General features: G+C 37.4%; 1 protein-coding gene across 1 annotated transcript in view; it reads left to right on the top strand.

Annotated features, from left to right (window-relative positions):
* LOC148878896 (myosin-9-like) overlaps nucleotides 1-13181 on the top strand; it is a 41445-nt gene extending 28264 nt beyond the window's left edge. The window contains exons 26-38 of the mRNA XM_088960274.1: nucleotides 9238-9352; nucleotides 9432-9479; nucleotides 9577-9828; nucleotides 9930-10085; nucleotides 10173-10379; nucleotides 10503-10646; nucleotides 10938-11008; nucleotides 11106-11205; nucleotides 11287-11343; nucleotides 12140-12196; nucleotides 12286-12366; nucleotides 12513-12595; nucleotides 12688-13181. Of these exons, the coding sequence (XP_088816400.1) occupies nucleotides 9238-9352; nucleotides 9432-9479; nucleotides 9577-9828; nucleotides 9930-10085; nucleotides 10173-10379; nucleotides 10503-10646; nucleotides 10938-11008; nucleotides 11106-11205; nucleotides 11287-11343; nucleotides 12140-12196; nucleotides 12286-12366; nucleotides 12513-12595; nucleotides 12688-12811 (1495 nt within the window). The 3' untranslated portion in view covers nucleotides 12812-13181. The remainder of the gene's footprint in view (nucleotides 1-9237; nucleotides 9353-9431; nucleotides 9480-9576; nucleotides 9829-9929; nucleotides 10086-10172; nucleotides 10380-10502; nucleotides 10647-10937; nucleotides 11009-11105; nucleotides 11206-11286; nucleotides 11344-12139; nucleotides 12197-12285; nucleotides 12367-12512; nucleotides 12596-12687) is intronic.
* Nucleotides 13182-16310: the final 3129 nt, after the last annotated feature.

Raw genomic sequence — 16310 nt, 5'->3', positions numbered from 1 at the left:
AGTGGAAAGATGCAATGCAAGTTGAAATGGATGCCCTGTTGAAAAATAACACTTGGGAGCTAGTTGACCTATCCAAAGGAAAGAAGCCAGTTGGATGTAGATGGGTATTTACTGTGAAGCATAATGTTGATGGCTCCATTGAAATGTACAAAGCCCGTCTGGTTGCAAAGAGGTCCACCCAGACTTATGGTATAGACTACTTAGAGACCTTTGCTCCGGTAGCCAAGATGACCACCATCCGAGTTCTATTATCCCTTGCAGCAAGTTATTCTTGGCCCTTGTTTTAGATGGATGTTAAAAATGCTTTTCTGAATGGGGACTTACAAGAAGAGGTCTACATGCAGTTGCCTCTTGGATTCTATGATACAGAGACAGGTAAGAAGGTTTTCCAACTGAATAAGGCATTATATGGATTAAAGCAGTCACCTAGAGCTTGGTTTGATAGATTCAGACTAGCCCTTGGAAAATTCGGTTATGTACAGGCCCAGTCAGATCATACACTGTTCATTAAAAGGGTGGACCCCTCTTTGACCCTGCTTGTTGTATATGTGGATGATATTGTAGTGATAGGAAATAATAGTAGTGAGATTGAGTCCCTCAAACAGCTCCTTCATCAAGAGTTTGAGGTGAAAGATCTTGGTGCACTATGGTACTTTTTGGGTATTGATGTTTCTAGATCTAAACAAGGGATCTTTATCTCTTAGAGAAAATATGTTCTAGATCTGTTGGCGGAAACTGGAAAGTTAGGTGTCAAGCCTGCTGATACACCCATTGAACAGAATCACAAGATCAGTGCAGAGGGCGGGGAGCCTCTTGAAGACAAAGTTATGTTCCAACGATTGGTTGGAAAGCTCCTATATCTCTGCCTCACTCGGCCAGATATCAATTATGCAGTTAGTGTTGTCAGACAGTACATGCATTCCCCTAGAACTACTCATCTTCTTGCGGCAGAGAGAATATTAGCATACTTGAAGAGATGCCTGGGTAGGGGTATACTGTTCAAGAATGATAATCACATGAAGGTGGAGGTCTATACAGATGCTGATTAGGCTGGGAGTGCTGATGACAGGAGGTCGACCTCTGGATATTGTGCCCTTGTGGGAGGTAACCTTGTCTCTTGGAGGAGTAAGAAACAAAGTGTTGTTTCCCACTCTAGTGCCGAAGCTGAATACATGTCAATGGCTAACGGAGTGGCTGAAATCCTATGGCTGAGATCGCTACTTGAAGAGTTGGGTATTGATTATGAGAAGCCCTTGATGTTGTATTGTGATAATCAGGCGGCTATTAATATAGCTCACAATCCGGTGCAGCATGATAGAACTAAGAATATCGAAGTTGATTGACATTTTGTCCGAGAGAGGGTCTCATCACAGGAAGTGTGTCTCCCGTATATCACATCCAACATGCAGCTCGCAAATATCCTAACCAAGGTTGTACCAAGGAAGAAGTTAGAGGCAGACCTATCCAAGTTGGGAATGATAAATATCTAATCCCAACTTGAAGGGGAGTGTAGAGAACACTGACGTGGGCCCCACAGCTGTGGTCCCCACTGTGTTCGTAGGACAGTATGTGCAATTATTTGTTTCAGTCATGTTAGTGTTAGTTGGTGGTCAACTTGTTATTTCAGTTTGTTATTTGCTTTATTTGTCATGTAAGTATTAAGGGTAGATCTGTCATTTCCTCTATGTATTGAACATAACCTATAAATACTAAGAGAGTGGTGGCGGCAGATCAATTGGTGAATCTGTCCCTCCTTTCAAACCTTTGTGTTCTCCTGTTCTTCTCCTCTCTTTTCTTCTTTTTCTTGCTTTTCCTCTACCTTTTCTAATCTAAAATCCATTAGGATTCAAGGCTGATTGTAGTCTTGATCGCCTACTAGAAGGTTTACTTGGCCAATTGTTAAACTTTACAAACTAGAGTTATAAATGGGACTGGAATCTCTAGTTGGTATATATGCAAGGATACTGCAAGGATGTGTATTTTTTCAGATACACAATAAATATTGGTCTTGAAATTTGAAAAGAATGTGGAGATTCTCCTTAAAATGATATGTGGTGAGTAATGAGTGTCAGGGGGAGTGATCTAGTATTTAGTGTCTGGTTGAAATTACAATTATTGCACAAACAAAGAAGGAAAATTATAACTAATCAACTAAATATGTTTATACAATTGACATATCATCTTCCATAACTTACTATATAAACATTGCTGCAGAATTGGTGTTTCAAGAAACCAGGTATAACTGGAATAGAAACCAATATATTTCAATGAAATCTAGCTAGCTCCTAAGGTTTTCAGATTGAACCAACCAGTTGCATAGAAAGGGAACTGGACTCCTTTCTAGTTTGATGTCCAGTCTGGTGTTCAAAAAATTATACACATACACAATTGTCTGCTTATAGTTGATACTACTCCTTTATTTCTTTTCTTTTGTTTCGTTTTTTGTGGAAACTTCCCTATATGGTCTAAATAAATCATCCACTAAATCTTCAACTTTTCTTGATTTTTGGGGAAAACTCCAAGACTTGCTCATGGGAAGCAAAATAATCTTCAATCTAGTCTCCAAAAATCCTCTAAAATCCAGGCAATCTAAAACAAACTGATCAGCCTTTTCAATTCTCCATGTAGTTCATTGATCCTAGAACTATAGAAGTTTCACCCAAGAGCACACATGAAAATGTCCTTGTGCTTCAATATCAACCTGTTTATCTTCCTTGTGAAAGTGTGGGTTTAAGAGAGAAGGGAGGAGGAAGAAGAGATAAAATAGAACACAGGTAGAGGGAAAAGAGAAAAGCATGAGGCATGAGACTCTTTCTATTATTTATTTCACTTCATGATACAAATAGAAATTATCGGTATACCCCTCGTCATGTACTCCCTATAAAGGCAATAAAACACCCATGAAACCCTCCCAGTTAAGAGATGAGAAAAAAACTAAGATCTTCCCAAGACTACCTTATAAGAGGAAATATAAAAATAGACTCCTCAAACTTAAATAAAACCAATACTGAAATTATAACACATATTTCAACACATACCAAAAAGAACTTTTCAATTTTGTACTTCTGTGATGGAGTAATTTGGTTCTGCAATTGTGGACTAATTAGATTATTAGACAATATCTGGTATATGTTACGATTGTGCTTCACTTACCTCAAGGAAATGCAGGAAACAGAAAACAATTTTTTGATCTTCACTTAAGGCGATAAAAAATTTGTCACTGACTTGCAACAGCCATATGCCTCAGCGAATATATCCCTTATTATCCTGCTGTGGTTACATGTCAAACACTCAAACTGCATGTGGATCAGGACCATCAGGTTATAGTAAGCATAGAAACAAATTTCTTGAGTCCTGTGTTTTCTTCTAGAAAAGAAAGAGGAGGAAGAGATGAAAAGAGAAGAGAGAGGAGAAGAGGAGAGAAAAGAAGAAAAAAAACGGTTTGGGAGCCAAAAATCTGGGCTGGCAGTTCCCAGTCTTCTATTTATAATAATATGAGAAAATAAAAGGGAAAATTACATAAATACCACTGGTGGCACACTCCACTAGTGGCACACAAATGAACTATGTGACAATTTGGGCTGAATATGTCTATCATGCTCAAATTGTCACATAGTTCATTTGTGCCGCAAGTACGGAAGTCCTTTTGTGAGAACATCAGCCAGTTGCTCCTTGGAGTTGACATAAGGAGTACAGATTTCACCATTTTCCAGCTTTTCTCTTATGAAGTGCCTGTCCACTTCAATGTGCTTTGTCCTATCGTGTAGGACAGGCTTACTAGCAATTTTTATGGCTGCCTTATTATCATAGTAGAGGGGCATAGGGCTGTGAACAGTGACCCCAAGCTCCCCAAGTAGATTTTTCAACCAAAGTGCTTCAGCCACCCCATGTGCCATAGCTCTATACTCAGCTTCGACACTTGACCTTGCAACTACACTTTGTTTTTTACTTCTCCATGTCACTAGATTTCTTCCCACAAACGTGTAGTACCGACTTGTGGATTTTCTATCATCCACAGCGCATGTCCAATCAACATCTGTATAGACTTCCACTTTTAGATGGTTATGTTTACTGAATAGCAAACTAGTACTGGATACTTCTTTAAATACCTGAGAATTCTCTCAACAACCTCCATATGTGGTTTCTTAGGGGAATACATGAATTGGTTTAGGACCCCAACTAAATAAGCAATGTCCAGGCATGTCATAAACAAATAAAGCAACCTTCCCACTAGTCTTTGAAACTATCTTACATCTTTCAGAGGTTCACCATCACAATCACCCAGTTTATGGTCAACATCCATAGGAGTATCCACTGGCTTTGCACCTAGCTAACCTGTGTCTTGTAACAGATCAAGGATGTACTTCCTTTGAGAGATGAAGATGCCCCTTTTTGAGCAGGCAACCTTAATGCCAAGAAAGTACTTCCTTCAACTTTTGTATTTCATATCTCCAGTTCCTTGTAATGATGATGTCATCCACATACACTATCAACATTGCAACATGTTCCTAACACCTCTTAACAAAGAGAGTGTGATCAGACTGACATTGTTTAACCCTACTTGCTGAACTGCCATATGAAACCCATTGAACCATGCTCTGGGAGATTGTTTTAAGCCGTAGAGAGACTTTCTTAACTAGCATACCTTATTTTCACTTCGGCACAGAAGCCTGGTGTCTGAACCATATACACCTCTTCCAAATCACCATTTAAAAAAGCATTTTCAAGGTTTGCTGGCAAGGTTTGAAATGTCAATGTTGGTGGAAATGTCAGTCATCCAAATATAAGAAACATGTCAGAAATATCGTATGGAAATATTGTAAAAATTATAGATATGATGGAAACATTGTAAAATATGCAAAATATAGAAGGGTATTTTATGAAATAATAAAAGAAGCATAAGCACACCTTTGTAAATTATTATCTTATTCCAAATCATCAAACAAAGCTAAGAAACTAAGGTTATAGACAAAAGAATACGTTCTAAGTTGCCTTGTAAACCATAAGATTCAGAGCTTCATGATAGAATGAGTTAAAGCAAAATCTAAACTCTGAGAAAATGTAAACGGTTGTAATAGATCAATGGAATAATCTCTTACACAAACAAAAACTAATAATGAATATTGAGTTAGCTCAAAGTGGTAAGCATACAAGTTAGGTGGACAATAACTTGTTACTTCACAATACCTACAATATTGTCACCAATTTATGCTATAATATTATCTCTTGTACTCCACATAGTATTGGTAGTGTTTACTGGGGAACATGTCAATTCTAGTAAAGTTTCATGTTGCTACCAATGGAAGTGGAAATGAAAATATTTCATGGAAACTACCTCTTGTACTCCACATAGTGTTGGTAGTGTTCATTGGGGAAATGTCGATTTTAGTAAAATTTCGTGTTGCTACCCACCGAAATGGAAATATTAGGGAAGTTAGGGACATTTTAAACCATGTTTGCAGCCAATGATAGAAGGACTCGAACTAAGTTCGTCTTTGCTAATTGCTACTAGAGCAAACGCCCCATCATAGTCAACACCATAGACTTGAGTGTACCCCTTTGCTACCAACTTTGCTTTGTACCTTTCTACTATCACATCTGCCTTGTGTTTCACTATAAACACCCACTTACACCTTACTAGGTCTTTCCCCTTTGGAAGATCCACCAACTCCTAAGTGTGATTCTTATGAAGGACATTAATCTCCTCCTTCACAGCATATGTCCATTCAGGGTAAGTTAAGGCCTCTGCCACATTTCTAGGTATGGGACTTCTCTCAACGGTAGATAGGAAGGCACAGTAAGAGGGAAAAATATGGTCATAGGATACACAATGGGTAATGGGGCGTTTGGTAGTACATGACCTGACTCCCTTTCTTTGAGCAATCAAGATGTCAAGATCCTCCACAACTAAAATGGGAACCGGGGAACCAATTGGAACAAGGGTGCTTGGCTCATTTGGAAGACATGAAAAGGAGCAGGATCTGGAATAAAAGGAAGAGAGACTTGATGAACCTGCTTATCCTCCTCTATGCAACTCTCTCCCTAAAGAGAAGTAGAGAAGAATGGTTCATACTCAAAAAGGAGACATCCATAGAGACAATACTTACAACCAATGGGATCAAAGCACCAATAACCCTTTCGAGAGGAGGGATACCCTAGGAAAAGATACATGGAATAGACCAAGGGTCTAACTTAGCACAAGGAGACAAATCATGAACAAAAGCACGACAATAACTGATGGGGGGCCTTGTAGTTCAATACTATGGAGGGCATGCTATTGATGACATGTAGCAGCAAGTACAACATCTGCCCAAAAACGTTTTGGTACATTCATGTGTAACATCACCCCTCGTGCTATTTCAAGGTGTGCTCTTTCTTTCTTTGCAACACCATTTTGTTGTGGTGTTCTCACGCATGAGCTCCTATGAAGTGATCCATGGGAAGCAAAAAATTTATTAATCTTACCATGGAAATATTCTTTTGCATTGTCTAATTGAAAATCTAGACCTTAGCATGAAATTGTGTAACAAGAAATACCCACGTATAACGAGAAAAATCATCAATCAGTGTGATAAAGTACTTATACCTGCCCTCTGAAGTTATAGTAGTAGGTCCCAGACATCAGAATACACAATGTGGAAGGGAAACTTGATCTTTTATTACTTGAATGAAAAATTGTTCTACATTGCTTGCTCAACTAACATGTTTGACATTGGAAATCTGACACTAAACATGATTTAAATAAAAAAAGGAAACAAAGACTTCAATATTTCAAATGACACATGACCCAAATGATTATGCCACAAAAAAAATTTGACTCATATTCGATTGACTATGCGACTCTAAGGATGACATCAAGAAACCAGCCTTGTTGTTGAGAGTGTAGAGACCATCTACTAAGCTTCCTCTATCATTGTCCCATACCATCTACTAAGCTTCCTTTACCAATTGTCTTCCTAGAAGTTAGATCCTGAAAGACACATGAACCAGGAAAAAAGGTTACACTACAGTTTAGAGTTCGTGATACTATTAATGGAAAGAAAATTGGTGGGGAGTTTAGGTACATGCAACACATTATTCAGGTTAAGGCCATGGGGAAGGGATATTTATCCCTCCCTGACAAAAGGCTATAAAACTAGAAAAGATTTGGCTTGTCATGTCGTTAGAGGCCCCTAAGTGAATGATCTCCTAGCATGTGTTGCCATATGTCGTATTTGTTGCATTATACTTCTTTTGTCCCTACACCTTACCCTGTTCTTGGTTCTTTATAGCCCACTTCGGCTTCTCTATGAGTTCCTAGCATGTGTCACGTGTATGTCTTGAACACCGGCAATGAGTACCCCACAACTTGTCCTTGTCATCAACTTTCTTGGTATCACTCTTCTTTCCCACATTATTACCACCCATTGCAACTAAAACCACTTTTTGCCCTCCCTCAGTTGTAACCATCACACTCCAACTACTTTCCTCAGAATGAACTAGGGCATACACTTCTTGAATTGAAGGCAACTCTCTACTACCCAAAATCTGAACTTTGAGAGGTTCATACACTGGGTTTTGTCCCAACAGAAAAACAAAAGCCAACTGCTGAGAAACCAACTTCTTATAGGCTTTAGCGTAATCATCATGTTTCCACTCTATAGCCTAATGGTAGTCCAACTCCTTCCATACCGAAGTAAAGGCTGAATAATATGCCAACAAACTAAGGTCACCCTATTTACAGGTTGAGGATTCAGCCTATAACTGATAAATCTCAGCATAGTGCCTTTTTTCAGAGTAGGTGGTTTTGGCTTGTTCCCATATTTCACTAGCAGTCTCTGTCCACATAAAATTCCTCTTCACATCAGGTTCCATGGCTACAAGAAGCCATGACATCACCATATTGTTCTCCTGATCCCACCTATCATGTTCAGTTGTCCCACTCTTAGGTTCTTTTACTCTCCCATTTATGTAACCAGCCTTTCCCTTAGTTGTAATATAAAGTTTTACACCTTTAGCCCATTCCATATAGTTCAAGCCTTTAGAGGGGTAATTGGCATAGGGAAAATCATATTTTCAACTCCCATACTAGCTATACCACGGGTTGATGTAACCCCAGATGAAGCAAAATTATCAATTCCCATGAAAGAATGGTTCTACAGATCAAAAAGGAACCACTGGTGCACAAAAATTTGTCCCCACTCAATTACTACCACTCACAATCACAAGTAGGGCACAGAACACCAAACAATTCTGCTTTCTAAATGAAAAAACACTTCTGAAACTCCACTGACAGCAATTAGATAGTCCAAGAAATTAAGTCCTAATCACCATTGGACCACACACCACATATGCCAAGTAAACACAGCACATATCTGTGACAAAGGGAATCACACAACCCCTGTACAGTACCTGTACGAAGGTACACACCAGAAAAGCAGCCTTCCAGCATTGGCTGTCACCAACTAGGGTTTCCATGGTGTTATGACTAAGCAAGAACCCAGAAAAAGCAGAGGATGAGTGTTCTAACCAGTCCGATTAGGGTTTTTGTTTTCACAATCCAAAAATCAGAAATCTGGGTGAAAAAATGTGATTCAGAGAGAAAGAAAGATCCCCATCGCCCAGCTCTGATACCATGTTTTCTTCTAGAAAAGAGAGGAGGAAGAGAGGAGAAGAAGGAAAACTGTTTGAGATCCAAAAATCTTGGCTGGCGGCACCCAGTCTTCTATTTATAATAACATGAGAAAACAAAAGGGAAAATTACATGTGCTGACAGCACCCTAGGACCAACAGTAAACACATAACAGCAGAGAATAACTCTAGCAACATCCTGGTTGTCAACCACAGAAGTTTGCTTAATGCATATAAATTCCATTAAGAGCAATGTAGAGATTGAAAAATAAGTTTTTACATCTTATGTTTCCTTTGTTTCTTGAAGAAGCAATCTTAAGCTTTTTACATCTTATGTTTCCTTTGTTTCTTGAAGAAGCAATCTTAAGCTTTTTACATCTGTATAAAATGCTATTAAATATTTAAGCAAGTATATTTAATTTATTGAAGATGTAATTATTCTGTCCATGTGGCAGTGATATGAATGTTTATTCCAAGATTTTCTGTTATGATGTATGACAAATTAATCATAATCCATAGGGCCACCTACTAAGGATTTATATTTATATTTTATATTTGAAAACGACCAAACTAAGTCTTCCATTTCATATGGAGTATTTAACAGAATATCTATGCTTTTGCACTTAGGCTCGAAGAGAAACTTACCAACTTAGAGTCGGAAAATCAAGTTCTCCGCCAGCAAGCTTTGTCCATGGCAGCCAATACAAAGTTTCTTTCAGGACGTTCTAAATCAATTAGCCAGGTATTCCTAACAGAACACCTATTTGACTCTATTAGAATTTTTTACTTCACATATGTTCTTAACGTCTGATGATTCGCAGAGAACTGTTGATACTAGTCACATTGCGGGGGATTCTAAGACACCTGTAGTAAGTGGAAGCTCTCATAGGATTATTATATTGTCCATATTCTTATCAAATTTTGCTTCTGACTTTATATTTTATGTTTATCTCTGGAATATGATAGGAAATTCATAGTCCGAAAACCCCAAGGGAACATTCAGAGTTGGAGGAAAAACCACAAAAGTCGCTCAATGAGAAACAGCAAGAGAACCAAGACTTGCTCATTAGGTGTATTGCGCAGCACCTAGGCTTCTCAGGGAGCAGACCAATTGCTGCATGTATCATATACAAATGCCTTCTCCAATGGAGATCATTTGAAGTTGAGCGCACCAGTGTTTTTGACCGCATAATTCAAACAATCGGTCATGCCATTGAGGTTTGAACCATCTAGTTTCTATGCTTTTTATTCTTTTTCTTTTATCTCCAAGCATAACAACTAACTTTTTTTCTAACTTCCACTTGATCTATGCATTGAAGACCCAGGATAACAATGATGTCTTAGCCTATTGGTTATCCAATGCATCAACTTTGTTGCTGCTACTCCAGCGAACACTAAAAGCAAGTGGTGCAGCTGGCATGGCTCCACAACGACGCCGATCATCATCAGCTACCTTATTCGGAAGGATGACTCAGGTAAAAAGGAGTTTCATTTTGTTTCTAATGTTTAATATGGTTTTATGCCCATGTCTTCTAATTTACCTTCAATAACTGTACCCATAGAGTTTTCGAGGGGCTCCACAAGGTGTTAATCTTTCTTTTGTCAATGGTGGGTTGAGTGGTGGAGTAGACACCTTGCGCCAAGTTGAAGCCAAATATCCTGCTTTACTTTTTAAACAGCAACTAACAGCATATGTAGAAAAGATATATGGAATGATTCGAGATAACCTAAAGAAGGAAATCTCTCCTTTGCTTGGGTTATGTATCCAGGTATCCATTTCTGTTAATTTGACATACTTAAATGTTATTTGTCTGCTTTTGGTTACTATAATATTGTATACCGTTTTCAGACCCTTAAGGACATAATATCTATGTATGGCTTGGGTGGTGCAGGCACCAAGAACCTCCAGAGCAAGCTTAGTTAAGGGATCATCTCGCTCACTTGCAAATGCAGCAGCCCAACAAGCTTTGATTGCTCACTGGCAAGGAATTGTGAAAAGCCTTGGAAATTTCTTGAACACATTGAAAGCCAATCATGTTAGCGGAATTTCTTACTTCTGTTTTTCTCTTTATGTGTGCATGTGTGTGTGTTTTGAATTTCCATCCATTGGACAGGATGGTATTACTATGTGACATGGTCCACTGCAACTCTGGAGTCTGTAGTGATTCCCAAATGTTCAAATTATAAGTGGTTGCCATGTTTGGCCAACTGGCTGAACCTGCAAGTTCTCTAACATTTTTGAGTGGATCCTTCAAACTCTAAATGCAACTTTATCGTTTATTTTGAAAAGTAGGTTTTTACACACCATTTCCATATCTTGTTCTCAGGTGCCCCCCTTTTTAGTCCGTAAGGTTTTCACACAAATTTTTTCTTTCATCAATGTACAACTATTTAACAGGTATTTTGTTTGTATTTATTTGCTTGTGTTGTGCTTTCAAGGCTGTTTGTACTCTATATGAACATCGATTTTGATGGTATCCTCATTCTGTTTGCAGCCTGTTGTTAAGGCGAGAGTGTTGCTCATTTAGCAATGGTGAATATGTGAAGGCAGGTTTGGCTGAACTAGAACATTGGTGCTATAAAGCAACTGATGAGGTTGGTTTATTTGATTAACATCAATTTCCCTGATTGATCATATTTTCCTACTTTCTTGATTAAAGAAAAAAAGAATTGCAGTATGCAGGTTCAGCTTGGGATGAGCTCAAGCATATCAGACAGGCCATTGGGTTCCTGGTATTCTCCTCCTGTCTATTGTTTCTTCTCTGCCACAATTTTTACTATACACCTTTGGAACAGGAGAAACTATGACAAGTGATCCACCACCTTAGATAGTTGAGATCTCATGTCTGAGGAAAGATTGTGAAACATATAAAACATGGAAAAGCTAACATTTTAGAGGTCCCAAGTTTAGAACAATGCTAAAATTCTCTTAGTAGAAAACCATATTTCAGTGATTATGTAAGGTGATTGATGAGAGATAAGAGGAGATGAGAAAGAACAAGGGTATTTTGGGTAGAAACAGGAATAGGTTGCTGAATTTCCTATTCCTTCATTTGTTCATTACGATTGATGAATAGGTGGCTTGCATTAGTAGGACTTTATTTACAAGCAATACAGGGGTTTTGAGAAAACATTGAGATTTGAGAACAGGGACCTATTCCCTCATCCATAGGGGTATTTTTGATATTTGTTTTACCATATGTATAGTCCCTTTCAAATTGGGAAAGCATTGAGGAATCTACTCCAACAAAATAAAATCTAGTCTGTTTGCTAGAGAAATATTCTATTGAATTGTAGTGAGTTTGACAGGGATCTTCCATGGACATAATCACATAAACGCAAAACCACATTAAATCTACTGTGTTCTCTGTTTTGCATTTTATTTTGTGTTTTCTTGGTTTCTAGCATAACAAAGAGAAGCAGTACAATTACTATACTGCCCTACTACAGTATAGCAACATATATGATATTAAAATGAATCCCTATTTATATCACGAACATTCTTGATATATTACTTTGCCTGTTTCAGGTCATACATCAAAAACCAAAGAAAACATTAGATGAAATAAGCCATGACCTGTGCCCGGTGAGATGTATTCTCAAAATTTCTGAGACATTTCTTCCTCCCCACACATCTTTCTTGGATCTCAGCCATCTTTTGTTCTCTACCTATAGGTACTTAGCATACAACAGCTGTACAGGATTAGTACAATGTACTGGGATGACAAGTATGGAACACATAGTGTGTCTTCGGATGTAAGTTATTAATGGATGCAAGTAACGTAAACTAGGTTTTGATCAGTCTTTTTCATACTGGGTGATGATAAGTTGTAAGTCCCTAGTAGCAATAGCTCACATAAAGCCTGACTTTGGTTGTTTTCTCCTATGGGATGTGTCATTAGGTAATATCCAACATGAGGGTGTTGATGACTGAAGATTCCAACAATGCTGTCAGCAACTCTTTCTTGTTGGATGATGATTCGAGGTAAGATATAGGACCTATAAATTCATTGTGTTTTTTGTGGGAATCTGGTGATGTGGCTAATGCTGATCCCTCTTATGTTATTCATATTGCAGCATACCATTTTCAGTTGATGACATATCAAAGTCAATGGAACAGATTGACATCTCTGACATAGAACCACCACCACTCATTCGTGAGAATTCAGGATTTGTATTTTTATTACCACGTTCTGAGTAATCACTCCCTGGTCTCTGCAGAGCGCCATATGTATGGGTTCTCTTCCAGCTTCGCCTTCTTCCGTTTATCTCATTCATTGGTCAGATTGGAATCCTTTTGATGTTTGGATAACCTCATGCTGTCAGCAGATTGCTTTTCTTCTTTGGACTAAGGCTGTTTCTTTGACTTCTCCTTGCCATGTATAATTCAATGCTTCAGAGGGGAAATGTCAGTGGACTCTATCCATTGACATCCATTTTTGCTCCATTCTATTGTAAAATTTTTCTATCTTTTGTTTGTAAGGAGTAAAAATTTTGAAATTTTTCTCTCCAATGGTACATTAATTTACTATAGATGTTAGTCCCAGGTAATGTTCATTTTGTCCATCCAATTGGATTCTCGTAGCTTCAAAAACAAATCATATTAACGTTTTCGCTTCACCTGAATTGAATACATGACTAATTCCGATTTTATGGGCCATTGGTAAAATGGTAGAATCTCAGGCTAACAAGTGTGAGAATGTGGGTACAGCAGCCAGCCGGCCACTTTGTAAAAAAATAAAAAAATAAAAATAAAAATGGTAACAAAAAGAATCAAAATCTGAGATTTATTTCCTCAATGTGGGTTAAGTGCAATTCAGTAAAAGTTCTGTTTTCTTGTGATTTTTTGTTCGAATTCATATATTTTACTAAAATTACATGTTTTGTTTCTCCAAACATATTGATATAATGGTATGCCCTCTAAAATTTGATGTCTTGCATTTTTAAGTGGATATATGGATTTTTTTTTTGAGACAATGAAAAATCATAAAATTTTTTGCATGATCCATTTATAAAAAAGAATTATAGTGTGGATCCGTGGATAATCTGTCCTACCCATGGATCCATTAAAATCTTATTTTAAAAATTAAATTTCTTAATTTTTTTAGTAAGTTCAAACATATAAAATTATGAAATTATTATTTTAATAAAAAAAATTATGAATTCCATATTTGCATGAGTTATATCGTGGATACATGGATTTGTGGTCGTGGTTGCTCTACGCCTCTACCATTATTTCATGCATTTAAGCTGTTTTTAAAATTAAGACTGATTTTTTAATTACTAAATAATTTCATTTAAAAAAGTAACATATTACTATCTAAAGTGTTTAACACATCTAGTACTTTGTTGAAGGTTGGTAGCTAGTATATTAAGATCAAGTTGACCATGTGACTTATCTTTTAGTAATTTACATATTTAAAAATAAAGCTAATGTAAGCTTTTATTTAAAATTCAATATTTGGATTTAAAGTTTTGAATATAGATATGATTTAGGTATCTAACACGTATAGTTGATTACCTAGAGTTATTTTTTTGGTGATTTATAAAACTAAAAAATAACTAAAATATATCTGACTTTAATAGTTGCTTAGATAGTTGAAAATTGAAATTATGATTATTCTACCATTATCGTGGATGTAAATTTAATATATATTTTTTAGATTGACTACATATTTCTATGATTACCAATAATTTAATATAAAATAAATAGTTAATCAATTAATATATATAGTAATTGATGATGATAAAACATAAAAAAAATATGACGATGATAATGATGAAAGAACCAACTGATGATGGCTCAATTGGTAATTGAGACATTCCCATTGCCACCAGGCTTGGGGAGGGGGTCATAGATGGGGGGGAATGGCTGAAGCCAAAGAAAAAAAATGATGATAAAAGCATTATAATATCCGGAGAAGTATGGATAGGTTCAATGCAGATTTCTGATTTCCACCGTAAAGCTATAAACATTCAAAATGTCAAAAAATTCATACTCTATACACCCATGCCCACCCGTAAATTGGCATTAATTCCAAGCTGGCACCCACCCTACCTGTAATTTGGGCTTAAAAATTCTAACCCTGGACTGAACCATCATTCTCCCTATAATATATCTTGAATGTTATTGCATTAGTTGATGCAGTAGTGTTATTGCATCAATTATAAAAATTCTAAAGCATTAGTTGATGCAGTAGTGTTATTGCAAGATGCCTAAATGTCGATATCTATAGATTATAAAATCATTTGTTTCATATATTTATATGCTTTATGCATCCATACATATCGATACTTTCTAGTTTCTATTACCACCTTTCTCTTTGTTTAAAGTGCTTTCGGATATAGTTCAGTGTCCTCCAAGACATCAACCATACATAGAGCCCAGGGCTCAGTTGGTGCATTAGCTGGTTTGTTCCAGCAGAGGCATGGATTCAATCGGTTAAAATATAGGGTTTTTTGTACATAAAACAACTTTTTGTTTTTAATATCAAAAAGAAATAATGATTTTATATAATAATTAAAATAGGGTAAATTAAAAAAAAAAATATATATATATATATATATATATCAAGGGCACATTGCTCGTCTTCCTCCTCTCACTCTGTATTCATGAGAGGTTAAAGTGGACGGCGATAACTAAGCCGCAAACGAAACAAAGGAAAACGGAAACCCAGAAGCAAAGCTTTATGGCCATGGCGGACGAGAAAACGGAAACCCGAAACAACTCCAGGTTGGCCATACTGGAGCTCATCAACATCATCAGCGCCCCGATGTCCCTCAATGCCATCGTCTGCCTCAAGGTCACCAACGCCATCCGGCAAGGTAGCTCCAACGTCCCTCTCTCCACCTCCGAGATCTTAGCACATGTCCTCCCAACCGGCGATCCCGACAACCTCCAGAGCATCCTTCGAATGCTCACTAGCTACGACGTCTTCTTAGAGCACATCGCCGATGGCTCCTCAGAGCTAATGTCTGGGGTATCCGTGTCTTTCATGAAGGCGATAATAGAGGGCTATGATGGGTTCAAAGGGGTGGAGCGCCGAAATGTTAGAAACATTCGCATAAACAGCAGAGGAAGAAGATGAACAACAGTGCTCCTTTTTTATATTATTTCAAAAAGTTTATCCTATTTTTGTTATTATATAAAAATATTACTTTTTATTGATATTAAACGCAAAAGTTTGCCTGCCCTAAAATATATATAGAACGGACAGGTGGCTCGCGACTGCAAATTCATGAATCTCTACCATGGTTTTGAAAAACGAACAGGTGACCGAACCGATCAAGGGTCTGGTTATCGATTCAAACGGCCGATCCGTTCTGACAAAAGAATAAAAAATAAAAAATTGGAGAACAGTCAAAACCATTCAAACAGTTAAACGGTTTATTGACCAAAATCAACGATTTTGAAGGAAAAAGCGGTTTTGGAAGAAAACAGAACCGATCAGATGACCAGTTCCCGGTTTTTCCGGTCCAACCATCGGATCCGATCCAGTTTTGAAAACAGTGATCTCTACAAATTTAAAGCCTTGGGAGTTGGGAACTCTGTAAATGGCTAGATTTCCAACAGTCAATCCTTCTGCATTCATTGGAATTGCCATCACAACTCTGGGTTTTAGTCTGGCTTGCTTCAGGCGAAAATGATCGCCCTCATCCACGAAAGAAAAAAAAAATAGTAATTGCTGAGAAAACTGCTG

Source organism: Nelumbo lutea, chromosome 1 (assembly GCF_056320005.1).
Source record: "Nelumbo lutea isolate HS-2025 chromosome 1, American lotus-T2T, whole genome shotgun sequence".
In the NCBI taxonomy this organism is placed as follows: Eukaryota; Viridiplantae; Streptophyta; class Magnoliopsida; order Proteales; family Nelumbonaceae; genus Nelumbo; species Nelumbo lutea.
The sequence above is the reverse complement of the archived record's forward strand: the minus strand, read 5'-3'. Positions and strand labels throughout refer to the sequence as shown.